This window comes from Acanthochromis polyacanthus, chromosome 20 (assembly GCF_021347895.1).
Source record: "Acanthochromis polyacanthus isolate Apoly-LR-REF ecotype Palm Island chromosome 20, KAUST_Apoly_ChrSc, whole genome shotgun sequence".
NCBI classification, from domain to species: Eukaryota; Metazoa; Chordata; class Actinopteri; family Pomacentridae; genus Acanthochromis; species Acanthochromis polyacanthus.
The window spans coordinates 21,975,266-21,992,567 of record NC_067132.1 but is presented as its reverse complement, the minus strand read 5'-3'; the positions used below and the strand labels follow the sequence as shown (position 1 = coordinate 21,992,567).

The 17,302-nt window shown below is 39.9% G+C and overlaps 1 protein-coding gene across 1 annotated transcript; it reads right to left on the bottom strand.

Annotated features, from left to right (window-relative positions):
• Positions 1 to 2,654: 2,654 nt before the first annotated feature.
• Positions 2,655 to 15,795, bottom strand: mrc1a (mannose receptor, C type 1a). The gene is made up of 30 exons (XM_022212295.2): positions 15,612 to 15,795; positions 15,139 to 15,540; positions 13,795 to 13,968; positions 12,829 to 12,984; positions 12,629 to 12,742; positions 12,400 to 12,540; positions 12,116 to 12,295; positions 11,258 to 11,415; positions 10,367 to 10,483; positions 10,174 to 10,289; positions 9,851 to 9,999; positions 8,048 to 8,247; positions 7,846 to 7,961; positions 7,677 to 7,755; positions 7,444 to 7,588; positions 7,287 to 7,325; positions 6,885 to 7,048; positions 6,682 to 6,746; positions 6,473 to 6,573; positions 6,235 to 6,374; positions 5,943 to 6,051; positions 5,656 to 5,825; positions 5,179 to 5,284; positions 4,800 to 5,032; positions 4,543 to 4,708; positions 4,292 to 4,444; positions 4,085 to 4,201; positions 3,579 to 3,737; positions 3,469 to 3,501; positions 2,655 to 3,376 (listed from the first exon to the last, which is right to left on the bottom strand). Exons 1-30 carry the CDS (start codon positions 15,679 to 15,681, stop codon positions 3,144 to 3,146), a joined length of 4,305 nt encoding a protein of 1,434 aa, XP_022067987.1. The 5' UTR covers positions 15,682 to 15,795; the 3' UTR covers positions 2,655 to 3,143.
• Positions 15,796 to 17,302: the final 1,507 nt, after the last annotated feature.

The following is a 17,302-nucleotide window of genomic DNA, read 5'->3' as shown; positions in this document are numbered from 1 at the left end:
CTCATTTTCTTCACCAGCAGATATTACTAACAGTTCAAAATCTATATCAGGAGTAAATCATTAGACTTGCATAAGACACATAGTCATAGAAAGACTGAAAAAAAATCAAAGCATTGTTCTTGTAAAGTTACATATTTTCAGTTATATATATATATGAGTGAATGAGGCTGTAAAAGAGCTGCCCAGTAATGGCAGTGATCTTGATCACACTGGCTCACAAAAGTTTCCACAGATTTGTTGGCAGAGGCACGGGACGGCAGGAGGCAAGCTTCATATTCTTGCTGTTGCACAAATGCCTGGCAGGCAGCGAGACAACTTCAGGAAAACTCATCATAGTGTGAAAGTGATCCTGCTTGGACAATATTAGTAACCTTTAATAAATCAAAGAATAACAAGGCTGTGGAATTTTGCTCATGGGTGTTTCAGGAGACTTTGTAGAGACACAACACGATTGAGGCCACTGTCACTTTGTTTGTCAGTGTGCCGCTTTGGTCTAGAGTGAATATATCTCGGCAGCTTTTGGTTGGATTTCTGCAAGACAGCTCTTTAAACAACAGGACCAACATTACTGGGCCACTGCCTGACTACTATTTACTTGAAATACAGCGAGGGTTTCATCAGACGAAAACACAGCAGTGGCACGACTCTCCAGTGTCACCCATTATAGCCAACAACTACATGGAGGGAGTGGAAAGTAAAACACAGCTCTTTTAAGGGAACAAACCCAACTACTGCAGCTTCTGGTTTAGATACATGACTGACACCTGGGCTGCAATCAAAGCCCAAGAAGTAGAAACCTTTGCAGAACAGATTAACTCAAGGTAAGTTATCAAGGGAGGATTGAGGAAGATGGGAAGATAGAAGCATCAACATTGAAGTTCTTCAGAAACCTAAAAGCAGATCAATACCTAGTATTGGTCTCTCACAACCCACTGGGACATAAACTGGGGTTATCAGAACCTTATGGCAGTGGGCTGAAAATGTGCCTCCAATGCAGAGAGAAAACAAAAGAGACATATGAAGAAAGCACTTAAAACTGTTTATTCTAATAAGGCCGGTATTAGGTCATAAAAGAGACCCAGAGAAAACAGCAGAAGATCAAGCAGAGAATATGAGAAAAACAGGTGCAACAACTTTGCAATAACATATGTGGCTGCAGTCTCTGAGAAACTCAGAAGGATTTTCTCCAAACACAACACACAAGTGTACTTCAGACCCAGTAACACTCTGAGACAAAAACTGGTTCACCCCGAAGATAAAACACCCACACTCAAGCTGAGCAATATTGTATATGCAGTCCAATACAGCGAGGAGTGTACAGACCTATATATAGAGAAGACTATATAGCAGCTTCTCAGGACAAGTCTTAGCTATCTACCTGCATCTGAAGGATAAGGGACACTTCTTTGAGAACAGCAATGTTCACAATCTAGATAGAGAAGGCAAACCTGATTTTAGAGAGGAGTGAGGGAGGCAATTTTTGTCAAAGTGTACTGCAGTCCTAAGCTAGTCCTCAGACAATTTCACCACTATTAACAGCTTGAATCATTCCTTACCTGGCAATTTCACAAGCATCCACAGCTAAAGGCATGTGAACTTTCTGTTTGTTGATGGCCCGTTAGCCATGTGATTTGGGTGTGACGACATAGTACATTTCATACTCCCCTTTTATTCAGGTATAACTGCTTCTTGTACAAGGAGTGAGATGTCTTCAAGAACCAAATTAATAAATCCAGTTACCTTTTATTACATTATTTTATTTAAACAACCACCAAAATGTGTACAGACATTCACGGTCCCTAGAAGATAATTGTACCACTTGCAGGTCAGAATATTTATTTGCCCAATATTGGCCCATCACCTTCAACTGCTCCTATTTCAGAGTGTCCTTCTATTGTGGGCAGTCTAAGGCACACCTGTGCACTAATCATGGTGTCTAATCAGCATCTTGATATGACACACCTGTGAGGTGGGATGGATTATCTCAGCAAAGGAGAAGTGCTCACTATCACAGATTTAGACAGATTTGTGGACAATATTTGAGAGAAATGGTGATCCTGTGTATGTGGAAAAAGTTTTAGATCTTTGAGTTCATCTTGTAAAAAATGGAAGCAAAAACAAAAGTGTTGCGTTCATATTTTTGTTGAGTGTAGTACATTTCATACTCCACTTTATTCAGGCATAACTGCTTCTTGTACAAGAAGTGAGATGTCTTCAAGAACCAAATTAATAAATCCAGTTACTTTTTATTACATTATTTGTTAAACGGCCACCAAAATGTGTACAGACATTCATAGTCCCTAGAAGATAATTGTACCACTTGTAGGTCAGAATATTTATTTGCCCAATACTGGCCCATCAGCTTCAACTGTTATTCATATTTGGTGCTTATTTTAATGTCAGCATGCTAACATAGTAAAGCATAGTTAACATTATACCTGACTAACAGCACTGTAAGTGAGCCTGCTGTTGGCATTTTGACTTTAGCTCAAACAGTACACTGAGGATTTTGTCATCATAATTTTCTATTCTTATAAAAATATTTAAGTCACTCTTATATACTCTATGTGTATATGCATCTCATCACAGCTATCACATGCAATGCAATGCATAAAAGATATATTTTTATTCTGCTAAATGAAAAAGGGAGAAAAGGCAGTTCTGTTTCATTTATTGAACATCTATTTACAATATAAGTCAGAAAAGTGGTGATGAACATAAAAAAAATAACAATCCAGTTGAGAAATATCTTTCAAATTGCGATAAACAACGCCTTGATCCTTTTAGATTTTTAACGTGTAGACATTCTTGGTTACACTGATTGGTAAAAAATATAATTAAAAACAGCTGTACTCATTTCACAAATCACTTTACCATCTTAAAATCCGTTTTGATTGTTGATAATTCACTTAGTGTACTGCCATTGCTGGTTTGAATTATTGCATAATAACAATCTGCATATTAATAATTCTGATCAGTGTCTTTGGTCTATCCAGTCCTCTGTAAAACTGAAAAACGCTGCAGGTTTTGTTTTAGCTCTAGTTCCCAGTACAGTGATCCAAAAATAAAGCATAAAACCCAGATGAAGATCTCTTGATAATACTGTTTTTCACAGTGCTGGTTACCACTGAACTCATGTCTTTCTATGCCTGTTCATTCTGCTCTATGTTGGCCACCAAGCCTTTGGTGTCTACAGGAGCTCGGATGGGGTTGTTGAAGTAAAGCTTGTTGTCAAAGGTGCTTTCTCCCAGGACAGGGGTGGGTATCCGTTTACGCAAAAGGAAGAAAGCACCCAGTCCAATTACGGCAAGTACAATTAGTACTATAGCCACGGTGATGCCAGCAGACCCATGTGGAGGTTGTTCGACGACATGGGCTGAGGAGACAAATCATACAGAAAGATTATCAATGATACAACTAGTGTTTAAAACATCTTGTGCAATATAAATATTAGATGAATGAACTTACCAACAGCTGGAGGTTTTTCTGTAGGTTTAATAACTGAAAAAGATAAGAAATTGTCAGTGGAAGTGACTGATCAGTCTATTAAAAGTTACTTAACAGCTCATTAAACTTACCTTTTGCTGTTTTGCAGATGTACGAGCGATATCTGCTGCAGCTGGTTGTAGCCCACTGCCCGCTGTCAGAATTAATGTCCACACATGAGTCTGACTTTGGCATCCCCGTTTTCCAGTTGGTGTAGTCCATAACGTTGCTATCAATCCACATCCACTTACCTGAAACAGTGTTAATTTATTGATCAAAGCATCACATTTAAACACAATAAACTTTAGCTTTTATGTTGCTACTTTTTTGTTATTCTATATTTTTATACAAAATCTATGTTTTTTTGTGCCATAAAGAAAGAACCAAGGAAAATGTGAGCTACGGATAGAGTTGCATTTTTAGAAGAAGGATTTCAAGTATTTTTTGAAGTGCAGGAGATTGATTATTTTGCCATCCAGGTTATTAGGAATCTTTTTCAGAATAGCAACAAATGTTCATAAAAACTCCGCGATTTTCAACATTTTTTTAAATTTTTTGGTTCTTTCATTGACACTGTCTTTACCCTCAGTATGCTTACCTTCATGAGACTTGTAGAGGCCAATCCAGAAAGTTTTGGCACCGTCCTGCAGAAGCTCCAGGTTCTTCTGTATGAATGTCCCCTCAGCAGGGTCCTCAATACTCACTAGAGAAGCACCTGTCAAGCACAGCCACAAGAACATAACATTAAAGTTTATGTACACACACATGTAATCAGTTATTTGAGGATCAGTTTTTCTTACCGTACCCATTTTCAGACATTCGACTGAGGCATGAGCCCAGTTATCCACCACTGAGCTGACAAAGTAATAGCAGTGGCCTCTGAAAGGTATCCAGGTTCTTTGCTTCTTTGGTTCTGGACAGCTGCCAGGATGTTGTGGGGGTTCAGTGGGAGCTACATCTAAAAAAGAGACACCAGATTGCACCCCAGGCTTAGAAACTGTTGACTAACCATGTTTACTGTTTAAAGTGCAGGACAAGTAACAGAGATTGTCTGACCTGAAGACTTTTTACAGAGAGAATAGTGGGTATTGGTGCACGGTGCAGTCTTCCATGTTTTATCCACATCTATATAGACACAGCCAAAGTTGTTTTTAGGCTCATTTATGCCCCATTTGGTGTAAGACAGAGCCCAGTTATCAACCCACTTGAAGCGACCACCAGTCTGTGAGAAAGACATCACTGATGAATGTTTATCCGACAAATCTGAAATCCAGTTTGAACCGGTGTAACGCAAAAACAGCTAAACTCTTTACCACATTGGTGTTGAGGCCAATCCACACAGACTCATTGTGCTTGGCAATCTGCAGGGTGATATATGCCTGAGTTACAGGGTTCAGGATACTGGCCAGCTCTGCATCATCTGCTTGGCACTGTCTTCGAGCCTCGTCCCATCTCATCTTCTGGGCCACCAGTTTGAAGGAGTCGTTGCCAAGCTTGTAGAAGGCCTTTGGCTGCACGGTGGTGGGCTGGACTACAATCTGAGAATCTAAGTAAATGAGACACATTTGTTACAATTGTAAATGAAAATCTCTATCTTCTGACTCTGTTGGATGATCTTAGTTAGCCTTTACACGTTGCTTGCCAGTTAATTCCACCCGTATGCTCGTGTGGCCTCGCTAATATGTTACCCACCAATGTTTCTTTTACAGATGAAGCCATGTTTTGAGTTACAGTCCGCCACCTTCCATTGTCCTGTTTGTTTGCTGACGCTGCCTACTATGACCACACAGTCAAACACCTGGAAAAGGTACATTAGTTATTCCTTCAGTCTTTGCTGATGACAATATTTAGACATTTTTGAGTCTTGTTCATCCAAATCCTACATTTTTAACAGAAGTAGTTGAATATGGGAAACATATTGCTTTTCTTCCTTCTTAATCTGTTGTTAAATGACAGGAGCAGGTTGGTACATAAAGTGCTTATTATGCTGTAATATTAGAGGGCTATATTGACAAGATGATCAAGGTTCTTTCATAGATGTGTCTGGATATCTATAGATATCAGATGTGTGCTTGCAGATTAATTGTTCTAATTGATCAGTTTGTTGAGTTAAAAATGTGTCAGAGAGACAGATGTAGACAGAAAAAGCTTTGGACGAAGAAATTAGACCTCATCCATAGCAAAGTGTCCATCGGGCGAAGATGTTGGGTGTCCTTTAGCCCAGTTGGTGAATGAAATGCCTTTGCCATCTGTCCACACAAAATAGATCTCCCAGTTGATATCATTCAGGCCAGTCCACAAGTCCCCATTGTAGTTCAACATCTGTGTTGTTAGAAATGCTACAAAAGAGAGAACCAATAAGTCTGTAATCCCCTAAAATTGCAATTTATTTAAAAATGAAATGTGACCTTTTCAGACAAACGCAAAAAATAGTGAACACAGCGCAGATTGCTCACCTTGCTCTTTCTCGTTGAGGATAGAAACCAGATTTCCTCCCTGGTTTATGCAGTATGTCCTGGCATCCTTCCAGTTTTTATTGTCATTCCCCATGACGATCTTGTAGCACTGTGCAAACAAGATGAATTTGCAGTGTTTGTGTTAGAGTAAAAAATGGACAGTCAGTTACCTGTATGTGTTCAGCCTTGGTCAGAATATGATAAAACATTTGTTGGAACAAATTTAAGCAGATTTTACATCTGGGAAGTGGGACTGTATTGTAATAATCTGTGTAGTTCTATAAAAAAATACCTTTCCTTGGAAGGACATCCACTCAGGTGCACATCCTCCTTTAGGAACTGTGGTCGGGGCAATTGTTGTATTAACAAAACTGCCGCTTCTTTTGCAAATAGACGGCAGCTCCATGCCACAGTTTATGTCATTCCAGTAACCTAAATGTGCAGAATTTAGAGAAAACAATGAATCAGTGAATAATAGGAATAAATTATGAGCTAATATTCTTTATGAAGTATCTCATTGTCAGATTTACCCATGCTCTTGTATATAGTCACACAGTTTTCATCGTTGTTAGCAAAGTTGGGCTCATTGCGTTCCCATGCAGTGTAAGTTATGGGTGTGTCATCGAGCCAGCTTAAAACAAAATGAAGAAAATTGACAAGACATCATCAATCATGTTAGAGGTGAATGGGAAATACCAATGTTCCAAGTGTTTTGACTTATTATTGTAGTTTGACTTACCTGAATGATTTATCCAAATTCACTGTCATTCCAATGTAATACTGAATTTCAGAGCGCTTCACTATCTAAGCATAAGTATAAAAGAGTTAATGTTATGGGTAAATCAAAAACTATTTCTGGGTTTTTCATAACAACAGATTAGGATAGTTGAAAACATGCAAAATGGTGCCATTTCATAACTCCCATGTTTCTGTATTTCTTGCCTGTTTCCAAATGAACCTCCTCTCGCTCTCGCCTGTAATAACCGCAAGTTCACCAAAGTTTTTTTTGCAGTAGACCCTGGCAGCTTCCATAGGCAATTTGTCCATGTTGATGAAATACTGTGTGTCATTGTAAATTAACCATCCATCTTCGGTTTTGTTGTATACTACAAAAAGAGGAAAACAGATAATTGGTAAAAGTATCAGAGAATCATCAGGTTTTCATCACTAATGTTTGCACAAAACTTCATGCCAATCCATCTAAGAGCTGTTGAGACATTTTTTGTCGAGAACAAAGAGGTGGATCAACCAACTGACCAGCATTGTGTAGCTCAGTAAATCTGGGAAATTAAAACAAAGAGCAACGGAGGCTGTTCTGAAAGAAATGCAACTGCTGGAACTTACCAGTCTCAGTGATGGCAGGCTCAGGTTTGGGAGTTGCACCTGAAAATACAAGAATCAGGAGATTCACAGATCTAAACATCAGGAAAAGCCTTTCATTTAACCTCACCACTTTGGGTAAATGGCTCCATGTGGCCCGGAGCTCACTGAAACCAGTTACCTTTGCGTATCTGGCAAATCCAATCATTGAAGGATTCACAGTGCCTATCGTTCCAGTGTCGTCCATAGTAAATCTGGACTTCCGCACAGTGTTCGTTGTCATTGTGGTTGTTTGGTTCCCCAAAGCCCCAGTTCTCATAGCTGAACTAGCACACAATTTTCGGAAATACACAGAATTAGGTTGAGAATGGCAATGAGTAAAGCTTTTTATGATTACAGTTAATTGTTACTTACAGCCGTTCCATCACTCCAGACAAAAGCCTCATTGGTACCCATACTGAGGCCGATCCAGGCTGGGTCAGAGCTATGAACACTACAGGAAACACAAGCACCGATTACCTGAATGTTAATTTGCCTTACATAGCTCCTGACATACACAAGAAATTAGTGCCAGCCAACGTACTACAGGCTGTTCAGGTCCTGCGAATTGTGTATGCTCATCAGGTCCCCACCAACAGCCTTGCAGAAGTCCCTCGCTTCCTGCCAAGTCTTCTTTAGCGTCTTTCTTTTCTTGTAAATCTTTTTACCACATGAGAAAAAGGAGTTCAGTTTTACATTCTGGAAACAGCCTGAATTTCACAGATTAGTTCCGATTGTTCTCCTACTTTAATGCAGATGTTCCTTCTGGCAACCGGGGTCCACCCAGACGCACAGCTCAGGGCCGCGGTGGTGGGTGGAATTGTGGTCACATGCACTCCTTCTGCAGGTTTCTTGCAAATATACTTCTCCTTGTCGCTGCAGCTGAGGACATCCCATAATCCAGCCGAAGTCCCAGTGGCCATGGCGACGCATCCTTGTTTTCTGTCTTTTATTAAACATGTCAACGGGAAACGAGAAAGATACATGAACTGAGCTGCAAGATATGAAGATTACAAGCATTCTAGTGCATCACGAAAAGTGAAGTAGTGATTTTGAGTATCAGTAAAAGAAAATATATCATGTTTTTAAAAATAAGGTAATTTTATGAACTTTTTGCTTTTTGCTTTGCAGATTTTTTCTTCAATAATTACTGTAATTTTCACAGCAAAATCTGTTTATACAATGTACATATAATTGATGCATATATACACATACCCGTCATTAAGCATGAAAAAATAGAGCTAGAAAAATGGATTTTAATCATAGAATATTACTGTACTGTTATTTTATGATACGTTGCAATATTTTTTTTGGCAGCCCAAGTGCTAAAATATTGCAGTTTTTTGCTTGTTTTACAGTTTGTTTGCTTGTTAGAAGCTCCATGAGGCTTTAAATCATAGACAGAAGACTAAATGCTAAAGGGAGCAGCTTAAATGCTCACAGTGACAGCACACAATAATATTTCGTAAATGTAATGTTTCAGTTGGCACCAAAATCAAGTCAAATTTTCGTTATTTATGTAGCACATTTAAAACAACAGACATTGTGCTAAAATACTTTTCAATAGAAGAATAAGGTTGATGGTAAAGACATTACCTGTGCAGGACTCCAGATATTGACTAGTAACCAAGGGCGTCAGTTTGTTTTTAAAAGTGGGGGGGATGGAGACCACAGCCATTGTCAGATGGAAATGCACACCCTGGGTGGCGTGCTGGGTAATCGGGAACACCGGGGATATCCCCGGTGGGCCGCTTTATTGTTGGGCCGCTCCAGTCATAAAATAATAATAATAATAATAATAATAATAATGCTTTAAATCATGGGTCTCAAACTCACGGGTCAACTGCGGCCCGTGGGACGATATTTTGTGGCCCTCTACTTGAGATCAAAGTTTAGCATTGGTGCGGCACGCCTGCTTTTCTCACATGCTTCCGCGTCGTTGGTAAGACAGCACTTTGAGAAAATGTCGAAGAACGGCGGCAAAATGCCACAAGTTGGACTCAAACTCACAACCACCACACCAAAGGCAAAGGCTCAACCTGTTGAGCTACCGGTACATGCAGGTAGAGGAGTCTGTGGGCCGCTATAGTACTAATTCTCCCGGGCCGAAATTTTGCCCCTGCACGCCTCTGGTCGGAGCTTCCACTTGGCACGGGCGCAAATTTAGCATCTGCACATTTTTTTTTAACCTCACGAAGGTGTGCTGCATGTCTGTGCAACTCTCGGCCGAGTGCGGACGGTGCGTTCATGAGCGTCGGAATTTTCTATACTGCTGAAAATAACTGGGTTTACAACGGCTTACATGTGAAGAATTTGAATGTGTTGGAGACAAAGTGACCCCTGACAGAAAGTGGGGGGGACACATCCCCACCGTCCCCCCCTAAACTGACGCCTATGCTAGTAACTACTGCTTTGGAAACTAATCGGGGTCCAAAAAAGTATACTAATCTGATTAATGCGTACACCATACATGTAGCCAGCTGCAGTAGATAAAGTCAAATTTTATGCCAAAGATACGCAACCAAAGAGTGTAAGTTAATGTGCTCTACCTGGCATCCCCACGTTGAAATGAGTGAATGCGACCCTGGTTCTGGTCGTCCACTTGAAAGTGCTTTTGTCTTCTGTGTTGGATAAACCTGTCCAGAAATACTTCTCTGGTCTCAAACCCACTAAGCTGACCAGGAAAGCATTCTCATATCTGCATGAGAACATGTAAAAGGGAACACGTGAGCAAACATTTAAAATTAATCATCTTCACATTTAGATGTCACAAAGCAAATTTAGCAAACCAAAACTCCAGTGACCGCTTGTTTGAATGAGTGATCTATGGGCTAAACTTCATCATGTATACAAAATAAACATGTAAATATACCTGTCAGCCACATCCACCAGTTTGCCACCAGCCGCTGAGCATGTCTGCTTTGCATCATTGAAAGTTTTTGTCTCAGTTCCAATGTTATAACAATACGAGCCGAACCTGAAGGAGCCCTTAAACACAAGAACACTGTATATAAAGGCTTTGTTTTCTAATTACTCCAATATTTAAAGTGAAGAGCATCACTCACAGTCTTGCATCCGGGGTTTACGTCCTCTTGGATGCCTTCAGGTGGCTGAATGGAGGCCTTCTTCTTACAGATGTATCCATAGGTTTTCTCACACATGTGATCTGCCCACTTCCCATCCTGTATGAGAAACACAAACACTGTAAAGATTCAGCTTTTTAACATTTTATGTCTATAATTTTTTTGAAGTATGTTCAGTTTTTTTGTTTGTTTTGGGGTTTTTTTTACATAGATTTTCCCCATTTTGTGTAATTAAAGATGCCTAGTAAAATCCTACAAAAAAGTAAACACTGTCCATGTCAAAAATCTGAATTATAGGAATTGTAATTTGGCTTTTGCAATGTTTGGTTGTAAATTTACACAGTATTCATATTGTATTTAAATTAGCCAAAACATTGTTGTGTTTTTTTTTGTATAGTTGCAGTTCTTTAAAAGTAAAAAATAAATAAATAAATGCATATAAACGATTGAAAAATGATACTTTTGAAAACTGTAAATTTACAAATTTTGCCAATTTTGTTAAATTACAGAAAATATTAATATAAATGACGGAAAAACTAGCAATTTACATTAAAAAATTATAAAAAAAATTGCAAATAAACTATGTCAAACGTGTGCATTTTTACAAATAATATTTCATTCTTTGGGTCTAACTGTTTAATCACTGTTTTACTATGTTTAAATAATCTTAAAATATAATTATTTTACAGATATTTGCTGGGGTTTTTTTGTTTTTAAAGTTTCATTCCAGCATATACAGTACCAACATTTGTGTATGTTTTTCTTGCTCCCTGATTTTCACTTTTTTTTTTTTACAGTGCAGATGAATGAGAGCGCTACTACTCTGACAATTAACAAAATTTTAATTGTTTGTTGCACAGTGACGGGACTTACCGTTCCTCGGATGAGGACGCAGTCTTCCTGAAAGTTCATGGCGTGAGAAGGTTCACCGCTCAGCCACCGGGTGAAGGTAACGTGGGTGTGATCAGACCATTCAAACAACATCTGGTTCCTCTGATCGTTTAAGCCAATCCAGAGCATATCTGTCGACACTGAGGTTTGAAATGCAGATGCAAAGTGGCTATTGAAATCTTTTGAGCTCCTGTAAAATGAGCCTTGTATTCCTTAAAGTGGTTGCAGATTAATATTTCTATCATAACAAGGCTAAAATGTCGACATTAAACCAGTGTGAAAGTGGTTCTTTGTAGTGATGACCAAGTAGAGAGTTACTGCCTGAATCTGCAACTCACAACAGAGAGCAGTTTTTACTGAAAAAGTGTAAATAAAACCAATTTTATGTTCCCTGCTCAGCACCAAACAGCAGACAGACAATTGGACACTTGCTAATAGGGTTAAGCGATTTAGGAAAAATATTTCATTGCAGTTGATAATGCATTTGTGAGATACTGGTACTGTGATTTTTACTCAAGTATTCACTCCACTCTACAAAACAGGGTTTGGGCAAATAACAAAAACAGCTAGATTTTATTTATAGTGGATAGAACCAGATTAGATGTTTCTCCTTACTTTAAGCTTAGCTCACTATGTAGTTGCTGGCTGTAGCTTGACATTTACTCTACAGACATGAGAGTGATATATATATTTTAATATAGCTTTCTAGAAGTACGCAAATCAGCACATTTCCCAAAATATCTCTTTGGAATTAAAAAGAAGGTATTTTACTGTTTGCTATTTTATTACTTTTACAATAAATTATTTCCATTTTTTCAACCTGACTTGTGGCACACTTACCGTATCCAGATTGAGATATGATGAAGCTCTGTTCCTCTATATTGTGGATGCTGGCCAGATCTCCTCCCTCTTTACGGCAGGCAGCCAAGGCGTCGCTCCACATCTTTTTACTCCTCTCCAGGTAGTAACAGTTTCCTCCATAAGGAATCCAGTGACTGGGGCAGAAACTGGGCCCTTTGACTGCGGATAGAATCCAAAAGAGCTGAGCACATGTTCTCCTGTAGGTTTGTCCTATGAAAACTAGTAATAGACCAGATTTGGATTATTTTAAATTAATATTTTACTCAGTGGTGGGGGCAGACTGGTAGAGTTTCCTTTACGGCAAATGTAGCCGAGTTTCTTGCTGCAAGTGCTGCTTTCCCATTTTGAAGCTTTTCCAGCATTTAGGGTTGCACAGGAGAGCCCGGGTTCTGATGAGGGATGACCTGTTGGTAACAGATTAAGTGGCAATAAATGAGAAGATTTTAACTTGAGCTGCTGCAGCTTTAAAAACCTTGCAATGTGTTGACTTACCCGGAGCCCAGTTTAAATATCTGAATGGATTTCCATTGCTCCATGACCATCCGCTCTCAAAATCCAGGCTGTTGAGCCCAATCCACAGAGATGTTCCCAAATGATTTGTCAACCCTATACGCATTATAAAGCAATTAATCTGCATTGTTCCAATATAAGATTATTTCATGTGAGGAGCTGATACAGGAGTAACTTAGTACCAGAGATGTATGACTGCTCATGCAGCTCTACGATGCTGAGCAGGTCACCTCCCTGCTGCTGGCAGCTCTTCCTGGCCTGATGCCAGGTCAACACTGACTGAGCGTTCCTCTGATACTGAACCCTAGTGACCGGGTCAGTGTCCCAACCAGAGGATGCTAGGTTATGGTAAAGACAGAAAACGCAACAAGTTAGGAAACAGTGGGAAAGAATTTACCTCATGAGGCAACACGGAGGATCTATAGACAGTAAAGTGCAATGATTGTTCCGAAGCTGAAAATAGGAAGTTGTGTTTAACCTGCTGTTGAAGTAAAGCACTGTTTCAAATTGATTTTATTGAGCTTTGTGCTTTGGTTATAGCAGTTCAGTTATGTGGACTCTATCAGCTTGAAATTGCACTCTCTTTAAACCAATATTCTACTTCTGTCGGAAGTGTGAGAATTAGCTTTTCTTCTCCTTTAGCATTGTGCATCTGACAGGCAGCAAATTTTTCTGCTGCAACTTATCTGCCATGTTCTTTCAAAAGAATTACAGAGTAAAGACAAAGAAAGAACAGCAAAACTCATTACATCATGTTTTGAACTTCACTTTTGGGTAAAGCAAATACTTGAGTTGGAAAAATAGCCAACTTCAACTTGGCTTTGCTCAAAATGCTTCTTTCCTGCCACTGTTTTAGAGCAGCGTCAAGGGAAAAATAGACTGCGAAACAAGGAAAACAAGCACAGTGCTGCGTAGACAACTCATGAGAGGAAACGGTGGTGTTGTTCTGCTGAGGGTGGAACAGGGTCAGAAACCAGACCTGTACACACTGACCTCTACAAAGATATCAAACAAGATCATTTGATAAAAGTCACTGCGAAGTGTTGGATTGGTCTCAGACTTGTTTAAGAGGGCACAGCTCTTTGAAAGCCGATTATTGTAGATGTTAGTTGACTGTAACTGTTGGGTTATAACTCGTGCACATTTACCTTTGTTTGGACAAAATCCCCACTTCGTCTCCTCGTCGTAATCTCTCACTGTGGCACACCACAGCTGTCCGTCTTGACGACCTTCCTTTGTGCATTCAGCAAACCACTTCTCATGGAACTTAAATGGGAACTGACAGGGGCCTCCAAAAGCATTGCCCCCTATTGTGAAAATCTCTGAGGAGACACAGATTTAAAGACAGTAAGAAATGTATTTACCAAAGTAAAAGTCCACAAGTATGCAGACTGTTGCACCAATGTGGACAGTTAATCATGGACATTAACTTCTTGCTGCATCCATTCTTCTGTGGGAGAGTTTTACTCAAGACTTTGGAAACTGCTGCAAGTATTTTCTGTCATTCAGCCTCAAGTTAATTTACTAATGAGAGGATTTTGCAGTTCAGTTGAGATAAGTTAGTTGGGTGAATTCATGGCTCTATGTTACAGAAAAATTCCGAATGAACTTCTGTCGAAACCTTTTCCAAACTGTTGCCACAAAGCTGGAAAAAACCACTGTTGTCTAAAATATCATTGCAGAGCAATGGTTTGATTAAAAATCAGGGGGGCTGCAAACATGACTACAAAAAGCTGTAAACCAAAAGTCCTCAAATGCACGTGGACATGTACTTTGAGCTGTAGTGTGTCATTTATGATGTTGGGTTATCTTCACATGGTATTCTCTGAACATGAATCCTGCTGCTACCAAGCAATATTTGATGCACATTGCCATTACCTGAAAGTTGGTAAACAGGCTTGTGTACATCCCAACACAACCTGCATGAAGCTATCACTAATCCATTGGTCCAAAGAGGTTGTGAGGAAATCACTTTGGAAATGGGGTATCTCTTCATTTTATAACATTGTATATATTGAAGTTTACGGACAGTTTCCTTAAATGTGGCAGTACTTTTTTTTTGTTTGTTTTTCTCAAATAAACATACTGTGTGTACTGTGTCCATATTATCAGGAATGTAGGTGTAAAGATTGATAATAACTACTAAAGCCAAACTTCTTCTTAATCTCAAATCTCAATTTGAGGCAATTTTTGAGGTAAAAAGTGAAGTTGCAAGCAAGATCATCTTTTGAACAGACGCTTTCCAAATTTTCAAATGTGTTCAGTCTGTAGCTGTAGCACCTGGTACTTGATGGCAAAAATCACATTCCTTTGCAAATGTTGCAACTATAATTTGAATGAAGTAAAGAATATGCAGACTATTTTTCTACACTTGGATGCACAAATACTTGACAACAGTCTCTCAAACTTCCTAGAAAACCAATGCACACTCTAGTTTAGCTACTGCTTTAGACAATATTATGACTTTGTTACTGTTGACCCAGAAGTCCTACCTTGATACCCCTTTGAACAAAGGTCGCCCTGAGTGCCAAATATCCTCCAGCGGCTCCACACCCCTGAGCCTTTGTAGATCATCACGTTCCTCTCCTTGTGGTTGCCCCAGTTCAAGTGCAGGTCCTGGTCTTTGAGACCAAACAGGGTCTCGTTCTTGCATTGCCAATGCTGGACCTGACTGCTCTCATCACATTCAAAGAGGACCACCTTCACCCAGTCTTTTATCTCGGTGGCACCCAGACACAGTTTGAGGGACAAACTGAGGATACGAGATTCGGAGGCCCAACGAAACTGCTGCTGTTTGGCGTGAGGATCACAGACGGACAACGTTACTGAGGTGGCACTTTCCACCTTTATGCACATGTTGTGGTCCTGGTTGAAGATCAGGAAGGTGCTAGTGTCTGGAGCAGAATGGAAAATCTTCAATAACTGAATAATCGCTTAACACAAGAAATGTGTGTGGGGTACTTACCTATGTCGGCAGTGACGCAGAGGACTTGAAGGAGACAGAGGACCACGACAGAATATGAACAGGGTAACATTATCCTCAGTGTGCTGTTTGCAGTCAGTGAGAGAGATTTCCAGTCATGAGAGAAGGGGTCTGGTGTGTGCAAAGGTGTGTGACATCGAGCAGCAGTGACACTGAGACATGCTGCCTTCCTCTCTTAATCACATTGATGGATATCCTGTCACATGGGTAGTTACAGCTGGTCAGAGTTTCATGAGCTTCCACAGACTTTTCTGCAGAGGAGGCAGGAAGAGGGGCACAAACAGTCCTATCTCACTAATAAGCAAGAACATGAAATTGAACTTCGAGCATCACGTAGGATAATAAATCAAAGAAGTAAAAGAAGAGAATTTGATGGTGAATTTTAGAAAGGAATTTATCAAAGCGTTCCTTTTCAGACTCAGTATGTTTCCTTTATCTGACATCTTTTATCTACTATAAATAGCCCCTCAGTGTGTGCTAAATCTGTTCCTGGATAATGAACCCAGAGAGCAGATGTCATTCAGCAAGACTGACTTTGAGCAAATTTTAAGCATCAGAAGATTTCGAAGAATCACCAGCACCGGAGTAAATGAGGTTTGCAGCACTTTTGCTGATGTGACAGGTTTTGGTGGGATAGTATCCCCTCCTCCCCCTCAAGAGGTCTGCGAGGCTTCGGGTGAGGAGTGCAGTGATGATACGAGTCAGTAGACAGAGAGGACAGGAGGAAATCCTGCTTCCTATTGGGGGAAATGAGTGGCGTTCTGACCACTTTGGCCTCATACTGCAGAAATTCTCAGCAATGTTGATAATACTGATACATATAGATCCAGATAGACTGAACATGCAAATATTAAATAAGTGTGCCTTGTATGAGTGATGATGAATTGTAGCATAAAAATATTAGAAATCTGATTTAAAATGGCATTTACTTAGCCTAGCCGCGCTAGACCCAGGTCTGAAGACGCAAGGGTCTAGGAACTCTCGACAGGGAGGGAGGCGGGCTAAAAGGTTGTCTTTCAAATCACTCTGCAGCAATTGGGTAAGTATACAACCAATCAGCGCAACGAATAGGCTGACGTAGTTCCTAGAGCGCCGGAAATCAGAGGATGCAGGAGTTTGGTGAAGCCTTATTTATACAGTCAATGGGTGAAGCTCAAGTATATTGCAGACATGTTAACAGAAATCTTTAAGGGCTGTGGCCAAAGCCGAGTCAAAAGATAACTGTTTATTGTGCGCAGCCATCTTCTTGTCTATCCTTGTTTCTATGGTTGTTTCCGGTTGTTTCTGTCAGAATCGTCGCGCCTCTGTCGTCACTTAGTTACGCCCGCCTTCTGACTCTACACTTCATGGTGATTCGTCGGCCAGTTTTAGGAGAATCCAACCTCGAGACTTACCGAGGGTAACTAGACCCACCCTGGCAGAGAATTAAATTCGTTGCTGTGGGTTGTCTAGCGCTGCTAGTCTAGCATTTACTGATTTTTTTTATTTGATTTTTTAACCACTTGAGGGCAGCAGATCAATGTATAGCAAAAGAATTGTCCACATTCACCCTGATTTTAAGTTGTTGTGGTTTAAACCATTTCTTGAGAGAAACATCTGGCACTGTAGTGGCTACATGCAGCTCCATGTTCACCACCTTCTTACTAAAATGTTGTTCATGTCATTTTGTGCTA